Genomic DNA, 18,887 nt, shown 5'->3' with positions numbered 1-18,887 from the left:
GAAAGATTCTCGCCAGGCCACTGTAAGCATGCAGTCAATTGCCAGTACTGCTTAAAACAGCACATATATGAGGCAGTTGGTAACAAAGAACAAGCACAAAGCAGCACCAACACTGATGAGGAGAATAAACATGGCACGAATTGGCAATTATGCACTTAGGTTTGCTGGCGCATAGCACATTTATATCAAACAGAGAACACACATATGCAGTATTTCAGAGCTTTTGCATAGGGACAGCAATAAATGTCTGAAATGGGAAACAGAGGAATAGGAGAGTTTACAATGTTAAGGCTTTTTTTCAGGATCACAAACTCTCACACAATCATTCGCTCATTAGAGATCTACTTCTGGAGTGAATTACTGCCATAATTCATAACGCTGTAGTGTTGTTCATCATAGTTCAGTGCTAATTGCAATGGTACGTCCAGATATATAAAGACAGTCAATGAGTTCCTAATACAGCCAGAGATTGCTTTTCTCGTTAATGTAAATACTTTGAAAAGAATAAAAAGAGTCTAAGGGGACATTGTCAAGTTTGAGCCCATGAATTCGCAGATTTGCCTTTGTCCAGAAATTAACATTCTAACTTGGCCATAAGTCCCAGTACAGTATAAATCAGAAACAAATGGTCTAACAAGGCCAAGGGTTTCCTCCGATGCACACTCTTACGCAATTGCTTATGTTCCTAAGGCACTCATTACGTAAAGAAAGGCATCTCAAAGTGATAATGGCTTTCAGCGCATACGCTTTGAGAACACGTCAATTAATACATTATGAATTTTATTCAACAATCATTCTTGCATCCCAGTTCAGTCAGAGATCATGCTTTTGTTTCAAACAAAACAACCATAATGTAACCCCACCCATGCATAAACACATCACAATTCACGTGCATAATCACATGTTTCACAGTAATACACAACTTTAATTCATACAGTGCCATTAATGTATAGAATATCACAAGGAACTTTACAGAAGAGAAACAAATGATGAGCAGCAAAAGGTGAATTGGGAGAAATGATTGAATACACAATTGAAGAGATAGGTTTTCAAAGGTAGGAAGAGAAATACCAAGACTGAGGCTTTTGGAGGAACTTCCTGAGATTAGGGTCAAGATGGTTATAGACTGTGGCACCACAATACACAGAATGCCATAGGATGCATAGTAAACAAGAGTTGGAGGCCCGATTAACACAGGCTGGAGAAGATTGAAGAGATTGTGTGATGTTGTGGAGGAATTTGTAAGTGAGGGTAAGGTTTTTGAAGTCAATGGATTGTGAGATGGGAAGTGAATTGGGCTTATGAGGACAAGGACAATGGATGAAGAGCACTTTAGAGTACAGAATGGAGGCCTAGGAACTGGACAGAGATCTTAGAGGGTTTATGCAGGGCAGAACTTGAGAGGCTGGTAAGGGATGTGTCAGAGAAGTTAAGATGACAAAGGTAACAAATATCATTGGCTGTAAGGTTGGGTGAAGGATGGAGGTGAACCAACTTTTGAATTGGAAGCAAGCTATGAGGACAGATAGGGTGTTGACTTTAAGCTCAGCTCATAGACAAACAGGACACTTGATCTCAACCTGAGCATGCAGACACCAGAGGTTAATGAATTTGGAGGCAAGGTGATAGTGTTTTTGGTAGGAGCCAAAGAGGGTGATTTAATTCCTGCCAATATTTGGTTGAACATCATTGAATTTTCTCCATGGGTTACTTGATTACAGACAAGCAATCTGACAGTAAAATGCTGGCCGTGGAGAAGCTATAGCTGTCTATCTTGTTGAAGCACATTCGGGAAATGAGGATATGGGAACGAGAATACAATTTTGGGATATCGGAGAGAGAGAGAGAGAGAGAGAGAGGAAGTGGGAGAAAGTGAGAGAGAAAGTGTGGACTGGATTAGTGTGTCCAAACAGTCAGGATTGGCAAAGCCTATGCAGTAGGACCTGCATTTTGAATTTCCCCTCAAAAGAGAGGGGAACTTCCCAGTGCAAACTTCCCAATCTGAAGAGTTTCAGCCTAGCATTTGGGTTGTGAGCCCGATCGCACAGCCTGTGACATCAGAAATGCCATTGTCAGACCAGGAGAAATTTGTATTTCATGTCTGACAGTATGTTTATTGAGTTGGGTGGGCTATGGAATTCTTTGACAATCCGAGCAGCTAAGAGTGCGCGGGAACCTTGGGGGAAGCCTGCTGAGAAGTCAGTAGCATTCTGACAGGTAGATAACTTCTAATGTCATTATTATATGCTGTCTTGTAAGTTAGAAGTGTTTTTATTGCAGTGTTTGATCATGGGGCTCCGTCTTAGGAAGGTATGTTGACCATGACATTGACCAGCATTGCGTACTGAGATACATTAGAGTACTTCTCCCATGTGCTATTATGCAGTCAAAGCTGTAGGAAAAAGTGCAAACTCTCCTGTCATGATCTGAAGTGATTTAACTTAGAAGAAAAGTTGCCTGCTGTTTCAACTTAGAAGAAAAACTAGCCCTCTACTCCTGGACTGCTTTGAATGAGAGGCCATCTGGTGTAGCTTTGAAAAAACCGAGCCATCTGTTGATTCAGTTCAAAAGTCTCCATGTCTGAGCTGTAATTCTTCATTTTGGCAGCTGAGCCCATTATGATTGCTTGGCTGAGTTTCAAAATCAGATGAAGCACTGAGTTCAGTAGTTGGCCGTTTACGCAATTGTTCAGGGAACAGGTAACACGGTTTGACTGACAGTTTTAACAGATTATAATCTGTCTTTGATGTGGTTTCTAAATAGATGTTTGCTTGCTTTCAATGGCCATCTCCAACAAGAAAGAATCTAACCATTTCCCCTTGACATTCAGTGGTACTACTGAATCCTCCACTATCAAAATCCTGGGTTTACCATTGACCAGAACCTGAATTGGACCAGCCATATACATATTATGGCTATGAGAAGTCAGAATCTGGGAAATCTGAGGTTCCCCAAAGCTAGCCCACAAGGTACAGTCAGTAGGGTGATGGAATACTCTCCACTTGCCTGATGAGTGCATCTCCAACAACAATCAAGAAGCTTAACACAATCCAAAACAAAGCAGTCCACTTGACATCCCATCCACCAACTTAAACATTTACTGCCTTGACCATCTAGAAGGACAAGGGCAGCAGATACTTGGGAACATCGCCACCTGCAAGTTTCCCTTCAAGCCATACACCATCCTGACTTGGATCTATTGCCGTTCCTTCACTGTTGCTGGGCTAAAGTCCTGGAACTCCCTTCCTAACAGCACTGTGGGTGTACCTACACCAGAAGGACTGCAGCGGTTAAAGGTGGTGGTTCACTATCACTTTCTCAAGGGCAATTAGGGATGGGCAACAAATGCTCATCTAGGCAGTAACACCCACATCCCAAGAATGAAAAAAATCAACCTAATGACCACTTAAGGGGGGATTTAACTTTTTCAATGGGACTGGAATTTCTTTTCTTTGAAGTAGAATGGTGCTGTGTTTGATTGATAATTCTATTAGATGGTTAGGTATTTTTTCAGGCCCATTTCAAACATTGAAATTATGTGTCTTCTGAGGTCTGTCTATAGTGGGTACTGGATGGGTGGCTATGGACGATACTTGGGAGCAGCATGGGGGGTATGAGGGGGGGTATGGGGGTGGGTGGGCAGGTGAGGATTATGGGGTATAAGAATGATGTGGGGAGTTGGGCCGATGACCCCGAAAACCGAGGTGGACTTTTTAATCAGCCTGCCTTTGCACCTGCATGTCTCAGGTCAGTCAAGGGAGGCATCAGACCCAAACTTTGGACTCACGTCTCTAGAAGATGAAACTATGGAAGGTATAGAGAAGATGACTGGTTTGGGTTGGTGAAGTTGTGAACTGCGCTCACTCACATTTCCCAAACCTATGATGAAAATCCAGTCCTGTGATGTGTGACAAATGTGTGTGTGTGCAAATGCGTGTGTGTGTGCAAATGCGTGTCTTTGTGTGTGCGCGCATGTGCGTGAATGCGTGTGCGAATACATATGTGCATGTGAGAATGTGTGTGTGTGTGAGAATGTGTGTGTGTGTGTGTGTGTGTGTGTATGAGAGAGAGAGAATGCGGGTGTGTATGTGTGTGCGTGCATGCGCATAGCGCTTGCATGCCAGAGTGAGTAAGAAACACAGAGCATGAAATCTAGTAAAGCTCCCGGAAGTGAGAAACAAAGCGAGGGGAGTGGGGAGAGCAGAGTGGCAGGGGTTCCTAATTGTGTGGGAGGCAAAATGTCAGCTTCCCAATGGTGTCATGAAAGTTGCCGTGGATTAAAGGAGGATCATTGGTCCAACCAGCATTAGCATGTGATACCAGCTCGTTAAAACAAATGGTTGCTAGATTAGATGTCACCTCTGCAAATAATTTGGCAGAAAACCAGGTAATTTTTCTGCTGGATTTAGAATGAATAGGAGATGTTTTTCTTTTATCGGGAACTTTCTTGGGCCGGGGAGAAGCTGAGCTGTTGCACTGAGCTCAGGTGGTGACTGTCCAGGGAGGTCAGGGCATGGCTTTCTGAGAGAGGGAGGGCAGTGGCTATTCAGGGAGATTGGGCCATCATGTCCGAGGGAGGGAGGTGAGGTCGTGGAGGACAGAGGGAGGCAGCTGGGCAACAGACAAAGGTCAATCTCTGCCAAAGGCAGCCCAAGCATGATAAAGAGGAGATCAATGGTGTTTGACGGCTGGTCAATGGTGAGGTCAGGAGAGTCGAGGATAACTAAGAGCTGGTCAAGGATGATGACTGGCAGGTCCAGGGTGATGGGAGGCAACTTGATGATGATCAAGGCAGCTTTTAAATTGACAGACTGTTGATCAATGGTGATGATGGGTGGCTCGAAGGACATAGGCAGCCAGACTAAGGTGATGCAGCGAAGGTCACAGGTAAAGGAGGAAGTGTGCTATGTGATGGTTTGCAGGTCCAGTGATCTAAGTGTGCCAGAGAGTGGGTGGTAGCATTTCAAGTTCAAAATCCACCTCTCAGACAGGCAGAATGATGCTGATGTCTTGCAGGGTGTGTATGGCTTTTCAGGTGCCATTTAAATATGGCACCTGGACATTCGATCACTGTGAAGTAATGATAGGGTCAGTGACTTCCTACCTGCACTTCACCCCGCCCAACGCACAATTGGCTATATTCCTCGATTGTGCATAGCTAATTGGCTAGTCACCATGTGATTGTGTGGCTGTTCATGCCCCCACCCCCACCGGGCAGAAGTCTCATTCACCTCCAGTCCTACCATCAGGACAGCTGCTACTGCTACAAGATGTGCATGCGTATGTGCAAGAGAGACACTTGCCTTCCACAAATATTACAAGAGAAAACATTATGGCAAATGTCAAATATAGACAACTGATGAATTCACAAAGGGAAAGGGTGTTAGGGGGGTGTGGGTGTGTCTCACGGTAGCACAAGCAACACAGTGAGTTCTCATAGATAAGCAAATTATTTGGAGAAAAGACAAACCAAATGAGTAACTATCTGAGCAAATAAAATCATGACACGAAATTAAATGGCCATTAAAGCCACTGACTGGTTTACATGACAGATGTTTCTGGAGAATGAGTATTTTCACATGTTACTTTTGAGGAATTCATATTTTCAAACAGGCTTTTTTTGTCTTTACATTTTTTATAGTTGATTATATCATTTGTTTACTCTTATCTTTTAATTCTTCTGTGCTCCCAGAACTTGTTAGAGGGCTGCCCTCCCATGCCATGTTTGCACCCTTTCTATGCTATGTACAAGGTCTGCTCCCAGGCATCTGCCAAAAATGCCTTTTAATCACCTGTTGGCAAGTGGCCATGAGCTGTTTTAAGTGGCTGGCCTTCCTATTTTCTTTCTATTTATCCCGGGGAGGCTCCTTGATGTTCTAATCAGGATCAGGAATTTGACATACTGGGATTCATAATTGTAAAATCAACAGCAACTCTGTGATTTTGTAAAAGCAAATCAGCTAAGTATCTGTACAGCATCACATGCACCGGGATTTGTTGCTACAGATTTAAAAATATGTTAATTTGGCTGTGCAGCAATGCAAACAAAACATGCTCGAGTAACATTATTTCTAGCAAACAAGGTTATCATCCCTCATCACTTTACATGCCACTGACTTCTGGAAATTCATCTCTTTACTGCTTTATTGGCCTGTATTTAAACTTGAAGCCTACTCCGACAAAATATTTTTGCCATTTTCCAGGCATACATAATCTTACACTCCTTTAAATGTACAGGCTGTGGTTGTCATTGGAATCACAGTATCCACTTTAGATTCTGAAACAAAACTCAATGAGTCTGGATTTCAATGAAAATGAAAGTGTGGACTGTTAAACAGGTACAATGTTGCATAATAAAAGGCAATGTTTGGATCATGGCATGAGATGCAAATTTAGTTAAAAGGCTAAACCCAACACAACTCAAACAGCACAAAAGCAAAACAATGTTGCAGGCACCTGTGAATGGCACTCACTGTAGAACTAAAAAAGAGCAATTTAAAAGCACTCAAGCTTTGAGTTATCCCGTGATGATAAATACACCTAGGAAGTTGATATTTCAATCCAGTTGTGTTTGCTTTTAAAAGTCACAATAGGACTTCAGGTGCTCAATACCAGTATTTAAATTTCAATATAATGAATACATACAAAATGTAATCGTTTGAATTAAAAGCAGTATTTGCCTTAAAGTATCAGTAGTCCAGTTTTGTATCCTCTTGCTGGATTGTGATTTGTTCATCAGCAACAAAATTGATAATTTGAGCCAAAGCCCAATGGTTCCATTAAATATGCCCTCACTCATCTAACTGCCTGTAGCAAAGTTAAGCTGTGCAAAATTCTCCTTGATAACTTCCTACTCAAAAAAATTAATCAATCAAAAATCAGTATTTAATGACACTGATTTGATAAAAAGAGTCACATTAACTTCCCAATTTAATTGCAAGAGGTGAAAAACAACTGCTCATTGTGTAAAACTACCTCTAGCACCTATGTCACATGGCTGCATAATTTGGAAGGAGGGACTCACTCCTGGCTGGGCCTGGTGGGGGAAGGAGAGACTCGTCCTGGCTGGAAGAGGCTGGATGGGATGGTGCGAGCTTGGGAGTGGGGCGTACATAGTGAGGATGAAAAGACTCACTGCCAGGGATGTAGGAGTGAAAGTTGGAGTGGGTGAGTATCTGTGGGAGTGTGGGAGAGAGTGAGTGGGTGTGGGGGAAAGAGTGAATGAGTGGGAGTGAGTAAGTGTGGGGGAGGGAGTATAAGTGTGGGGAGGGAATATGGGAGTGTGGGGAAGAGAGTGAGTGAGTGTGGGAAGTGTGTGTGTGTTTGTCTGGCTCACTCACAGTCTCAGGATTCCCACAAACCCTCACACATCAACACACACCCACTCGGAGGATGGGTGAGGGTGAGTGAGCATCAAGAGATTGGGAGCGAGCCAGACAGACTGTGTCCCTCCACAATTTAATGGTGATCTTCATTAATTACTCTTTAATGATCTATTTATTGCTTTGACATTGCTTTGTCTTTGCTCAGAAAGTGCTTCTTTTCAACATAACTCAATGTTATTCTGAAATTGACGTTTAATGTGCCAAACCTTATCTTTCAGAAATTTGTTCATTGGCCCCTTGAATGAGATGAAAATGGAAATGTGGTCCCCCAGTGAAAAGATTGGACAAGCCTGATTTAGGCTAAAGTCTAACACCAATGATTAAAATTTATGTACCTCTTATAAATAAGTAAAATATGAGTGAGGGAAATATTAAAATTGGGAAGCAGAACACGAAGTGGCTGGACATTAATCCTTACCTGATTATATATTCCTGCTTACTATGTGATCGAGAAGTAATTGGCAATAAACTTAAAATGTTACCTTCGTTTAATGTGTGAAAAAATAAATGCAGCTAATTGATGTCAGGAGGAATTGATTGTTTTCTATAAAGTAATTAATTAACAAGTGTAGAGAATCCAGGTGCAGTATGATGTACTTCTGGGGTTAATCCTCTGGAGTGCAGCAAAATAGGCTGGAGTATCAGCTGAGACTTGGATGCATTAGGTCCTTGGCTTGGTTGCTGTTCTGTGCAGGGAAAAAGTTTTCCAACTCTGGTTGATCTTATTCGGCAACGTTTCGCTACATGTCCAAATGATATTGCAGAACTTGTTCCAGCCAATTTACACAGCGGGAGTGCTGCAGATTCAGTTTGTGTGTTGTTAATTCATGCAGAGCGGTGTGTCTTGGACTTGTCTAATGTGGTGTGGGGGTAGATTTTCAGTTTCCCACTGGGCAGAAACGAGGTGCGCCGAAAATAGCAGGCTATGACTTCCCAATGCCTACTGATGGGTGGGTGGAGCTTACGCTGGTTCAGGCAGTAGGCCCTTCTAAACTAAGGTTCTATGTCTTATATACAATCTGCATTTTAGGAAGAGGCTTTTCCAGGTCTTTGCTCTCATATGTGGAGCAGCTAACAAAGAAAAATCAATGTTAGGATTTTAAAAATGAATAACTTAACAGGCAGAGATTATTGCCTTCTTAGTAGGAAGCTAGTATTTGGGGGAACAAAAACAGAATTACCTGGAAAAACTCAGCAGGTCTGGCAGCATTGGCGGAGAAGAACAAAGTTGACGTTTTGAGTCCTCATGACCCTTCAACAGAACTGAGTAAAAATAGGAGAGGGGTGAAATATAAGCTGGTTTAAGGTGGGGAGGTGGGTGGCGGTGGAGAGAAGTGGGGGGGGGTGGGTTTGTTGTAGGGACAAGCAAGCAGTGATAGGAGCAGATAATCAAAAGATGTCACAGACAAAAGAACAAAGAGGTGTTGAAGGTGGTGATATCTAAAAGAATGTGCTAATTAAGAATGGATGGCAGGACATGCAAGGTACAGATAGCTCTAGTGGGGGTGGGGTGAAATAAGACTAAAAGGGCATAAAAGGTATAGATTAAAAATAATGGAAATAGGTGGGAAAAGAAAAATCTATGTAAATTATTGGAAAAAACAAAAGGGAGGGGGAAGAAACGGAAAGGGGGTGGGGATGGAGGAGTGAGTTCAAGATCTAAAGTTGTTGAATTCAATATTCAGTCCGGAAGGCTGTAAAGTGCCTAGTCAGAATTTGAGGTGCTGTTCCTCCAGTTTGCGTTGAGCTTCACTGGAACAGTGCAGCAAGCCAAGGACAGATATGTGGTGAAGTGTTAAAATGGCAAGCGACAGGGAGGTCTGGGTCATTCTTGTGGACAGACCGAAGGTGTTCTGCAAAGCGGTCGCCCAGTATGCGTTTGGTCTCTCCAATGTATTTGAGGGGTTTTATTGCCACCAAGATTCAGATATGTTCAAAGATGAAAGTTGTCCCATAAACCCAGGCTTCAACACAATTCTTCCATAGAGGACCAGGAAAAATGGACACATGCACACCACTGAATCATCAGGGAAGCCTGACATATGCAGACAGGACACCACAAGCAAATATGGTCAAATATCCACCCCTTTTAAAAAAAAACAATTCTTTAAAAACCACAAATACTATTAGCTTCTACTGTAGCAGATCCAGCCACAGATACCAGCCATCATTGAAAGGTAACATGTAGCAAGTTGTTGAGGATGTGATGTCTCACTTAAATTCTGTGGTAATCACAAGGACCTGGTCTGTGCACGAAAGGATGTAATTCCCTCTAAACGCGTAATCTACTTTTAATTTAACAGAAAAACATCTGAACCCACAACCACCAAAATTGGTTCATGTCACATTTTCCAATTTGGTTCTGCACTTCTTTCTGGTTTAAGACTTGCTGCAAATTAAAGATACAAATAGCGTTTAATTTTATCTCTAAGTGTTGGCTATGAGTGACTGAAAATGGACCTTGCTGCTTCAAGACTTTCCATGACATAGCTTGGTTTGGCTGAGCTCTCTATTGCATTTCTTACAATTTACAAAACGAAAGACATCGTTTGAATGAGTCTAAATAAAAGCGGGAATAGACTTTTTAGTTTAAAATAAATCAGGAGACCTGTATAAAACAACTGTTTCATTGATTATAATGAGCCAGTGCTTTTATGTAGAGTATAGCCAATGAAAGTACAGGAACAAGAACAATGCCAAGTTCCACAAGCTAAATGTTAGACTTCATGCCCGTCAATTTATTACAATCTAGTCAGAGATCTGGACAAACCTTTCAGTTTGCCAATTTACAGCATATCACTTTGGGCAAGAGCATTTGTCTCCCACGCAGTGACTCCAGTTAGTCACAGGGAGAGAGCAGACCCTGAAATCTGCTATGAACACCCTGCATTTATTACTCCCATGGCAAGCTAAATAAAATATTCGTGAGACATTTCAGTGGTGTTGTGTGAATGATATGGCAAATTAATTGTGATGATGAGTCAATGCATAAATCACACTTTATGAAATATAAATGTTCTTAAAATACATACATGTAAAAATGTGATGGAGAAATGATGTGATCCAGAGTTGCAGAGGAGCCATGAAGTGAAGACATGTTATAAATTGCCTGCAGAAATCATTTTAAAATCAAAAGATTGGTTTCTCCAGCCAGCACAGTCTCAGTAAGTATGTAACTACCCATTTAAACTCACTTAGCTTGGTTGAGCTTGCCCGATGCTAGGAGAGTCTGGACTGTGTGCCAGCGCCCACCTTTCCCAACCTTGCCATTGGCAGCTTCACCCCGATTACTGTTGGAAGATCCGCTGCTCTTCATGCTGTTGCTGCGGGTTTGCTTCTCGGCCGTGCGTGTTTCTTTCTCAGCTACTGAAGCTTTGTTACCGGACATGAGAGAGCCACTAATACGGACAGGAAGCAGAGTGGACAGAGAATGAGTCAGCCCTAATTGAAGATTGGAGTAAAGTAGTTATGCTGCTAAAGCGCGACAGTGCACACCTAAAGAGCCCTTTCTTCCAAAGCTCAAAAAAAGAAACAGCAAAAGGAGATTAAGCAGTCAGAAAAATTCTGTCATCACCTATATTACAGATCAGACAACCGTTTTCATATGCAGCCTTTCGGTAAAGTTAGTTCAACTACACAGTGTTGCGGAGGGAATGTTTGTACGGGCCTCAACGAGCAACTCTCTGCTATTCCACACATGAGGATCAAATGAGGAAGGATTTTCAGTTGTGAACATCAAGCAAGGTAAAGAAGGGTTGTTCGTCTCCAAGGGGTCAAGCTGTTCATGGGGTTGCAGAGGGATTGGGAGTGGGTGTGAGTGGATGATTGGTTGGATGGGTGGGAAACAGAGGGGGCAAGCATTGTACATATTATAGACAACCAAATCATCGAAAGAAACTCACTTGAGTGAAAGTCGTGGGTCACCATAAGGTGCATAAGGCGAAATGTTTAGAATGAACTCCTTTGGAGGGTAGGAACTCCATTTCTTTTGCACTGTGCTGTCATTGTTATTCCAAAAGTCTTTGTCAAGATCACTAGAGCAGCAGAGAGAGAAGAAAAGAGGGAAAACACAACAGAAGCTGAAATATGAAAAAATGACTGTTAAATTTTGGAGTTTGATTTTCTTATCACTGTAGGTGAATAGCAGGTCAGGTGGTGATAAAATTCACTTTCAGTTGAAGCATCATTAAACAACTGACTTCAACGGAGATCAACAGTCTAACAGTGTTAATGTCCAAATCTTTGGGAAACATAAAAGCATAATTTTTCTCTAAAAATTATGGCTTAAATATAAAAAAAACTGGCTTAAAGAAAAAAAAATGAATGCATTAGTCAAAGGACTTAAGGGCATTGACATTCTGCTAAGTGAGAGACATACTGCAGGGAGGAAAAAAAGCTAGAATATGTTAGTTAGGAGCAAGTCAAGTTAGGTTCAATAAAAATGGCTTCCTTTGATGACTCTTTTGCAAAGCTCACAGTAATTGGACTAAAATTAATACTGATTGAAGACATGATGGATTTGAAGTATTTTGAATATATTATGTACGTATACCCCTAAATCCCCACTGAATGCTGGGGTTCTGCTTTCTTAAAACATAGCTAAAGTGTGGAGAAAGCCCTAATGCATGATGACACTCAGCTGGTTTAGCAGGTTCTGAGACCCTTCTGCAACTGTGCTTATAAACACCACTTCTGCTGATCTTTCTTTCACAGAACCTGATTTATATCTTAAATACAGCATTTGATTTATAAGTCAAGTAGTGATACATAACTTACAGCAAACCTCAGATCTCACTGACCATCTATATATCTTGAACTGTTTAATTAATTACAACCTATTATCACACATGATATAAGGTGAATAGATTTTAAAAGATAATACATGTACTTGAATAAGAAAGAGGGGGGAAGAGAGGTCATCACAGAAGTGTAGTAGAGAGCAGTGTGCTTCGCCAAATCCTTAAAAAGCACAGTGAGCTGTAACAAACATTATTGTAAGTCAGGTAAAGCTAGTCACAGGAATCATGCCATTCTGAGAAATGCTGTTTAAATTTATTTATCTAAGGTCATAATATTCTAAATAAATCATTCCAAGATACTATATTGATTTACATCTTGCAACAAAACAAATGTGTTCTGAAATGTACCAACTAATCTTAACCCTTCTCAACACTACAGAAGCATTTACTTATGGTGTTTTGAAAATATCTAGAATTTGTTTCTCCAAAACATTTGTGTCATTAAACTGTCCTCACATTTTGATCTCTGGTAAGTTTAAGAACATTGAAGCTCAGGTAACCATTGGACTCTAAGACTGCTTGGGTAAAGAGGAATCTTTTTCTAGAAAATAATTTTCAGGGTAGTTTACTAAGACGAGCTAACAATAACAGAATATGAAGACTATGGGTTGGATGTTCTGTTTAGGGTTGAGACCCTGGCGTTGGAATCTAGTCACCTGACAATACCTTTGTAGAATTGGTCAATTAATGGCCAGAGTGGGACATTTGTGATCCAATTAAGCATGAGAAGGCTCCCTTCACTGGTGAGCTAATAGGAAGCCCTCCAGCATTTAGAGAGATGTCAGCGTGCCAATGCAGGTAAGGGAGAAAGAGGGAGCCTCGAGATAGCACAATTATAATTGTTGAAGAAAATGGCCCAGCTGCCAGACTGCTGTTGTGGAGGGAGTAATTAACTCTCCAAAGGGTAGGTTGTGGTCATTTGAAAGTTTGTTGCAGGGGCAGGTGGGATGTTTTTAAAAATGGTTTGGAACACTGGCCCAGCATCTGCCACCAGAGGCCATATCCTTTCACTGGCTGTGGGAGAGGGGGGGAGGGTAGTGGGTTCTGACTACCAACTGGAAAATTCCAGTTGGCGAGGGAGAGGGGTCTTCATAAGCCCTTCATAAGCAATAATTTGCGACCCACCACTTGCAGAAGGTAGTCGTTGCACCTCTGATGCGGTCACTTTGAAAATGGCCTGGAGGAAAGATGATGCGGCAAATCGGAATGCTGCTTTCCCAGGGCGACTTTTCTGCCAGCTCACCTCCTGTTCCACCCCCATAGGGCTCCAACAATCTAGCCCTTTGGCTCACTGAGACCAGAAATACAGCAACATCCTACCAGATTGAATGATAGGATTTACCTTTCTGCAGTGAAATTTTGTGTTTACTATAGTGAGGGATGTTAGTGTCAGAGTGTAATGGAATTTGCCACTTTTAACGTTAAATATTACAAAATCATCTACACTATCTCACGGAGCACTTCCAGATCAAGAATGAAACATGTTAGAAACAGCATATTGCATCCATGACACTGCCTATACAGTGCACCAAGTTAAGGTACAGCAGAGTAAATCTCCCTCTATAGTGTGTCATCAAGCACTATAATAGCAAGCAAGTATAATATACATACACACAGAGTAAAGATCCACTAGTCTTGTCCCATGAAACAATCCCAGGTCAGGCATAACATCGGATTAAAAGCAGTGTAAACATCAATGCGTGACTTGATATGACGTAGAAGAGTTTTGAATTCCCGGGTATTAGGAGGACTTCTACAGATGGGATGGTTTTAGCAAAACCAAACCAGTATCTGTATCCTTGCATCAAGAGTGAATAGAGCAAGGAAAATTTAAACTACTAAGGCAGAGGGAGGAACAATTCTTAAATATATTGAGTAATAAGCTCAAAGGATGAAACTGAGATCTACTTCAGAGCAGACAGGAGAGAGGTTAAGGAGAAGAACAATGAGGTAGAAAGATAAAAGAACATAACAACAGCAATAGGCTCTCTAATGAAATCATGGCTGATTCGTGAGCTAACTCCATATCCCTTTGCCCCATATCTCTTAATAGCTTTGGATAACAAAAATCTATCAATCTTAGATTTGAAGTTGCTACTTGTGGAAGATAGTTCCAAACTTCTACTGTCCATTGCAAGTAGAAGTGTTTCCTAATTTTGCCCCTGAAAGGTCTGGCTCTAATCTGTGCCTTCTGGTATTTAAGTCCCCAAGCAGGGAAAATAGTTTCTCTCCATCAATCCTGTCTGTTCTCCTCAGTATCTTCAAAACTGTGATCAAAATACTGCTAAATCTTATAAACTCCAAGGAATACAACCCCACTTTGTGTAATCTCCCCTCATAATTCAACCCTTGGAGCCCATATATCATTCCGGTAAGTCTACTTTGCACTTTCTCCAAGGCCACGTTCTGTGGTGTCTAGAATTGCTCACCATACGCCAGGCTGGTTTAACCTGGATTTTATAAAAGAGAACTAGAATGCAAAAGAATCAAAGTCATCCAAGTATAAAGGCCAACATTCCACTAAATGTTTTGGCAATGCTCTGTACCTGTTCATGACACCTTAATGATCTGTGTACCTGGATCCTCAAGTTTCTTTGGACTTTCATTGGTTCTATCTTTACACAGTTTAGGAATTACCAAGTTCTATTCTTTTGAGATCCAAATTGGTGACCTCACATTTGCTTAAATTAAAATTAATTTGCTCATTCACTTAATCTATCATTATTCCTGTAATTTATGCTTTGGGTGCTATTTTCAGTCATCAGCAAATTTGGATATGTGGCTTTCTATCTTATCTAAGTCATTAACAAATTCAATAAATAGTTGAGGGCCTAACATAGATCCTTGCAGAATACCATTGGTCACATTCTACCCATTGTCCCGACTCTGACTTGCACTGTTCAGCCAATTTCCTATTCAAGTCAATAACGCGCCTTCAATTCCATGGGTTTCAACTTCAGCCAACAGTTTCTTCCGAGAGATTTTATTTAATCTCTTCTGGAAGTCCATATATATAACATTCATAGACATCCTCTGCCCACCAGTTCAGTTCACTTTTCAAAACTTAATCAGTGTTGTCAGGCATGACCTGCACTTTACAAGTCTATGCTGGCCCACTTTGATCAGCTAAAAATTTTCAAGGTGTTTCAGTCACCCCATCTTTAATTATAGACTCTAGCAATTTCCTGACAATAGATTTTAGTCTAATTGGTCTATAATTCCCTGGTTTCCCTCTTTCACCTTTCTCAAGTAATGGAATAACATGTGCAATTTTCCAATCTAAAACGAAGTGTTCCTTAATCAGGAGAACCTTGGAAAATGATAGTTAGGTCTGCAATGTTCAGAACATCTGCAATGTTCTGATCTATATCCTTTGAAACCCTGGAATGGAAACCATCTGTGTCTGGGAGTTTGTCACTCTTTAGTGCTATTATTTTCTTCATTTCAGTTCTTTTTGTTTACATTAATTTTGGTGTGTCCTTCTTCCTAATTCAACATTAGTTTCCTTGGGATGTCTGCCATATTGACCTCTTTCTCAATGGTTAATTCTGAAACAAATAATTCAGCAAGTCCCCCATTTCCTTATTCACTGTTATCAGTTTTCAAGGGGCCCACATTGCTCCTGACCAGGCCCTTTTCCTTCATATAATTGTAAAATTTTATGTTGATTTAATGGCCCTCGCAAGTTTCCTTTTACCGCTTTTACTATCTGTTTTGTCACCTTTTCCTGTTCATTCCATTGATATCTATATTTAGTTTTTTTTTAAAAGTGACATTGAGAGTGTGAAAGAGAGGAAACCTAGTTCTCTGTCTTTAGTAAATTGATGTAACCTTGCTGCAAAAAACATTCCACCCGCTCTTCTTCAAAACTTCCTTCCCCACCTGCTCAGAATCCCAGAATTTTACTGCACTCAAGGTGGTGGTATGACCTGTTTGTGTCTGCACCAGCTCCGAATAAACTAACAGCTTAGTTCCATGCCCCATAAGTTCAACATTTTTCATTTATATACTCTTTTAAAAAAAATTTGCATTTATCAATATTTCTGATGTTATTCTATGTCTGAACAACTGCCTACATTCTCCAAACCTCTGTGATTTATCTTTTGATGATCATAAATTTACTGACTTGCATCCAGGATCATTTGTTCCTAATTTATCTGATCAAAAGCCCTAGTAAGTTTGAAACAGATATGTTAATAGGTTGGATAGCCAGAACAATCTACTATTAAAGAAGAAGCACCATAATGTCCTTGTGCAAGAAATTGGTTAGGCCCCAAACAGAATACTTTATGGACTTCTGGTCTACTCATGAAGTGGAAGTCTGAACCTGTGGCTCCTCTTGACTGATCAGGATTAATATTGCAACAACACGTCATCAGCAGAGTGAAAATGAACCTGCCTCATGAATGTCGAAGCCCATCCATATTAACAGGTGAAGAATCTCAATGCTTGGTGAACTTTGCTTCATGATGGTAGGCAGAGAGGATATTGAAGGATCACAAAGCAACAGTTGTGTTGGTTTGTAAGGTGAAAAACATACCCACATATGCACATTGGACTATAGCGGTCTTCCATCTATAAAGCCCATTGGCCAAGAAAAGGTTCAGAGGAGGATCTCTGCATTAATACCTAGTTTAGAATAATTCAGCTGTAATGATAAACTCAGAGAGCTGGGTCTTTTTACCCTTGGTTGAAGTATTTAAAATGAAGAAGGGATAGCACAAATCCATATGGACAGGCTTATTTAGGTTAGTTAAGGCGGAGAAAATGGGAACATGCTAAGTAATTACGTAAATGAAGAAGGAGGTTAAAAATCAGGAGGTTTCTCTTTCCTTTGAGGATCATTGTGAATTCATTCACAATATTTGAACAAAATTAGGATTACTTTCCCAAGCACCCCCATTTCAGATAAGGAAATAGAAAAAATAGTTAAGTCTGGATCATTTTATAGCTTTGAAGAGGGGCTGAAATATTGATAGGCCTATTTGGCTCACATGGGGGCTAGAAATAGGGAACTAAGAACTTGGGTAGGGATGAGAAATAATCCATTATCAAGAGAGTTATTCTGGCAGGTCAACTGGTCTGCTCGCATTTAAGCTATTCTTATGATTTGAGAAAAAAATCTTAATCTAGTTCCCCTTCTATCTTAGACCATAGTATGTCAGTATTAATTTTGCCTCAAAAATTTTGGTAAGCAATTTATTTAAGTACGACCATATCTTTGAAGACTACCTATATGATATTTAAAAAACAGTATAATGCTATTTCTAAAGTAGATCCAACTTTGTAGTGATACCTATAGATAGAGATTATGACAATTGCATTTACTTAATGTATTGCGAGTTCAATTAGATATTACACAGTTAATTATCAAAGTGGCTTCCCTTCTTCTAGCTACGTATCAGTCCATTATTAGTTAACCATACCATGCTTGATGCTGGACCTTTTGACATCATTTATCTTCAAGCTTGGTGTTGTATTATTATTTGTACTGCCCTCAAAATTTTGGAAACATTGGAACAGGAGTAGGCAATTCTCCAGTTCGCTGGCATCATTTTCTAATTGAAACAGGATTGGAAGATTATGGGCAGTAACTCTGCAATTTCCACCCTTACTTCCCTCAGCATCATTTGTTGGATCCCATCTGGTCTTGGTGACTTATCAACTTTAAATTAACCTTATAATACCTTCTTTTTCAAACTTTAGCCCATCCAGTATCGCAACTATTTTCTGTTTCATTATGACTTTGGCAGAATCTCTTTCCTTAAAAAAGACAGTTGCAAATTAGTCATGTAGTGCTTCATGTAGCATGTCCTCTGCCTCCCTGCGTTAATCCCCTTTTTGGTCCCAATCCACTCCCTACACATTTACTATTTATATGCCTATAGAAGACTCTTTGATTCCCTTTAAAGTTAGCTGCCAGTCTCAATCTCTCTTTGCCTCTCGTTTGCTTTTTCCCTTCCCTTCCGAACTTACGATATTCAGCCTGGTTCTTACTTGTACATCTGTCATGCACAACCTTTTTCTGGTTCTCCTTATTCTATAATGTCCTCTAAACAGAGAGCACAGATTTAAAGTAATTGACAAAAGAAGTAATGGCAACATGATGAAAAACCTTTTTATGCAGAGTGATATAAGATCTGGAATGCAGTGCCTCAGAGTGTGGTGGAGGCAGGGTCAACTGAGACTTTCAAAAGGGAATTGGATCATTATCTGAAAAGAAAACATTTGCAGGGCTATGGGGAAAAGGCTAATTGTGTTTAACTAACACAATTGAGTTTCTGATGAGGAAACAGAGGGGGTTTATGAGGGTTATGCGGTTGATGTGGTTAACATGTACTCCCAAAAAGTGTTTGATAAAGTTCCACATATTATGCTTGCCAGCAAAGTTTAAGCCCATGGAATAAAAGAGACAGTAACAGCATGAAGTTAGCTGAGTGATAGGAAACAGAGTAATGGTGAATAATTTTTAATCAAATTGGAAGACGATATACAATGGGGTTCCCAGGGGTCAGTACCAGGACTACTGCTTTTCCTGATCTATTTTAGTGATCTAGACTTAGGTGTACAAGGTACAATTTCAAAACCTGAAGATGATACAAAACCTGGACGTATTGTGAATGGGAATAGTTGCAGACTTCAGGAGGACCTAAGATAGTGGGATGGAGGTGTCGGGCAGGGAAGTGGAAGATGAAATTTAATG

The 18,887-nt window shown here is 40.6% G+C and overlaps 1 protein-coding gene across 1 annotated transcript in view; it reads right to left on the bottom strand.

Moving 5' to 3' along the window:
- Window positions 1-18,887, bottom strand: part of syt7a (synaptotagmin VIIa) — a 715,758-nt gene that overhangs the window by 180,313 nt on the left and 516,558 nt on the right. Inside the window, exons 5-6 of the mRNA XM_041196517.1 lie at window positions 11,288-11,419; window positions 10,580-10,783 (exon numbers count right to left, since the gene is read on the bottom strand). Coding sequence (XP_041052451.1) covers window positions 10,580-10,783; window positions 11,288-11,419 — 336 coding nt within the window. The remainder of the gene's footprint in view (window positions 1-10,579; window positions 10,784-11,287; window positions 11,420-18,887) is intronic.

Source organism: Carcharodon carcharias, chromosome 10 (genome assembly GCF_017639515.1).
Source record: "Carcharodon carcharias isolate sCarCar2 chromosome 10, sCarCar2.pri, whole genome shotgun sequence".
Taxonomy (NCBI): domain Eukaryota; kingdom Metazoa; phylum Chordata; class Chondrichthyes; order Lamniformes; family Lamnidae; genus Carcharodon; species Carcharodon carcharias.
Note: the sequence above shows the minus strand (reverse complement) of the source record. Positions and strands in the feature narration are given on the sequence as shown.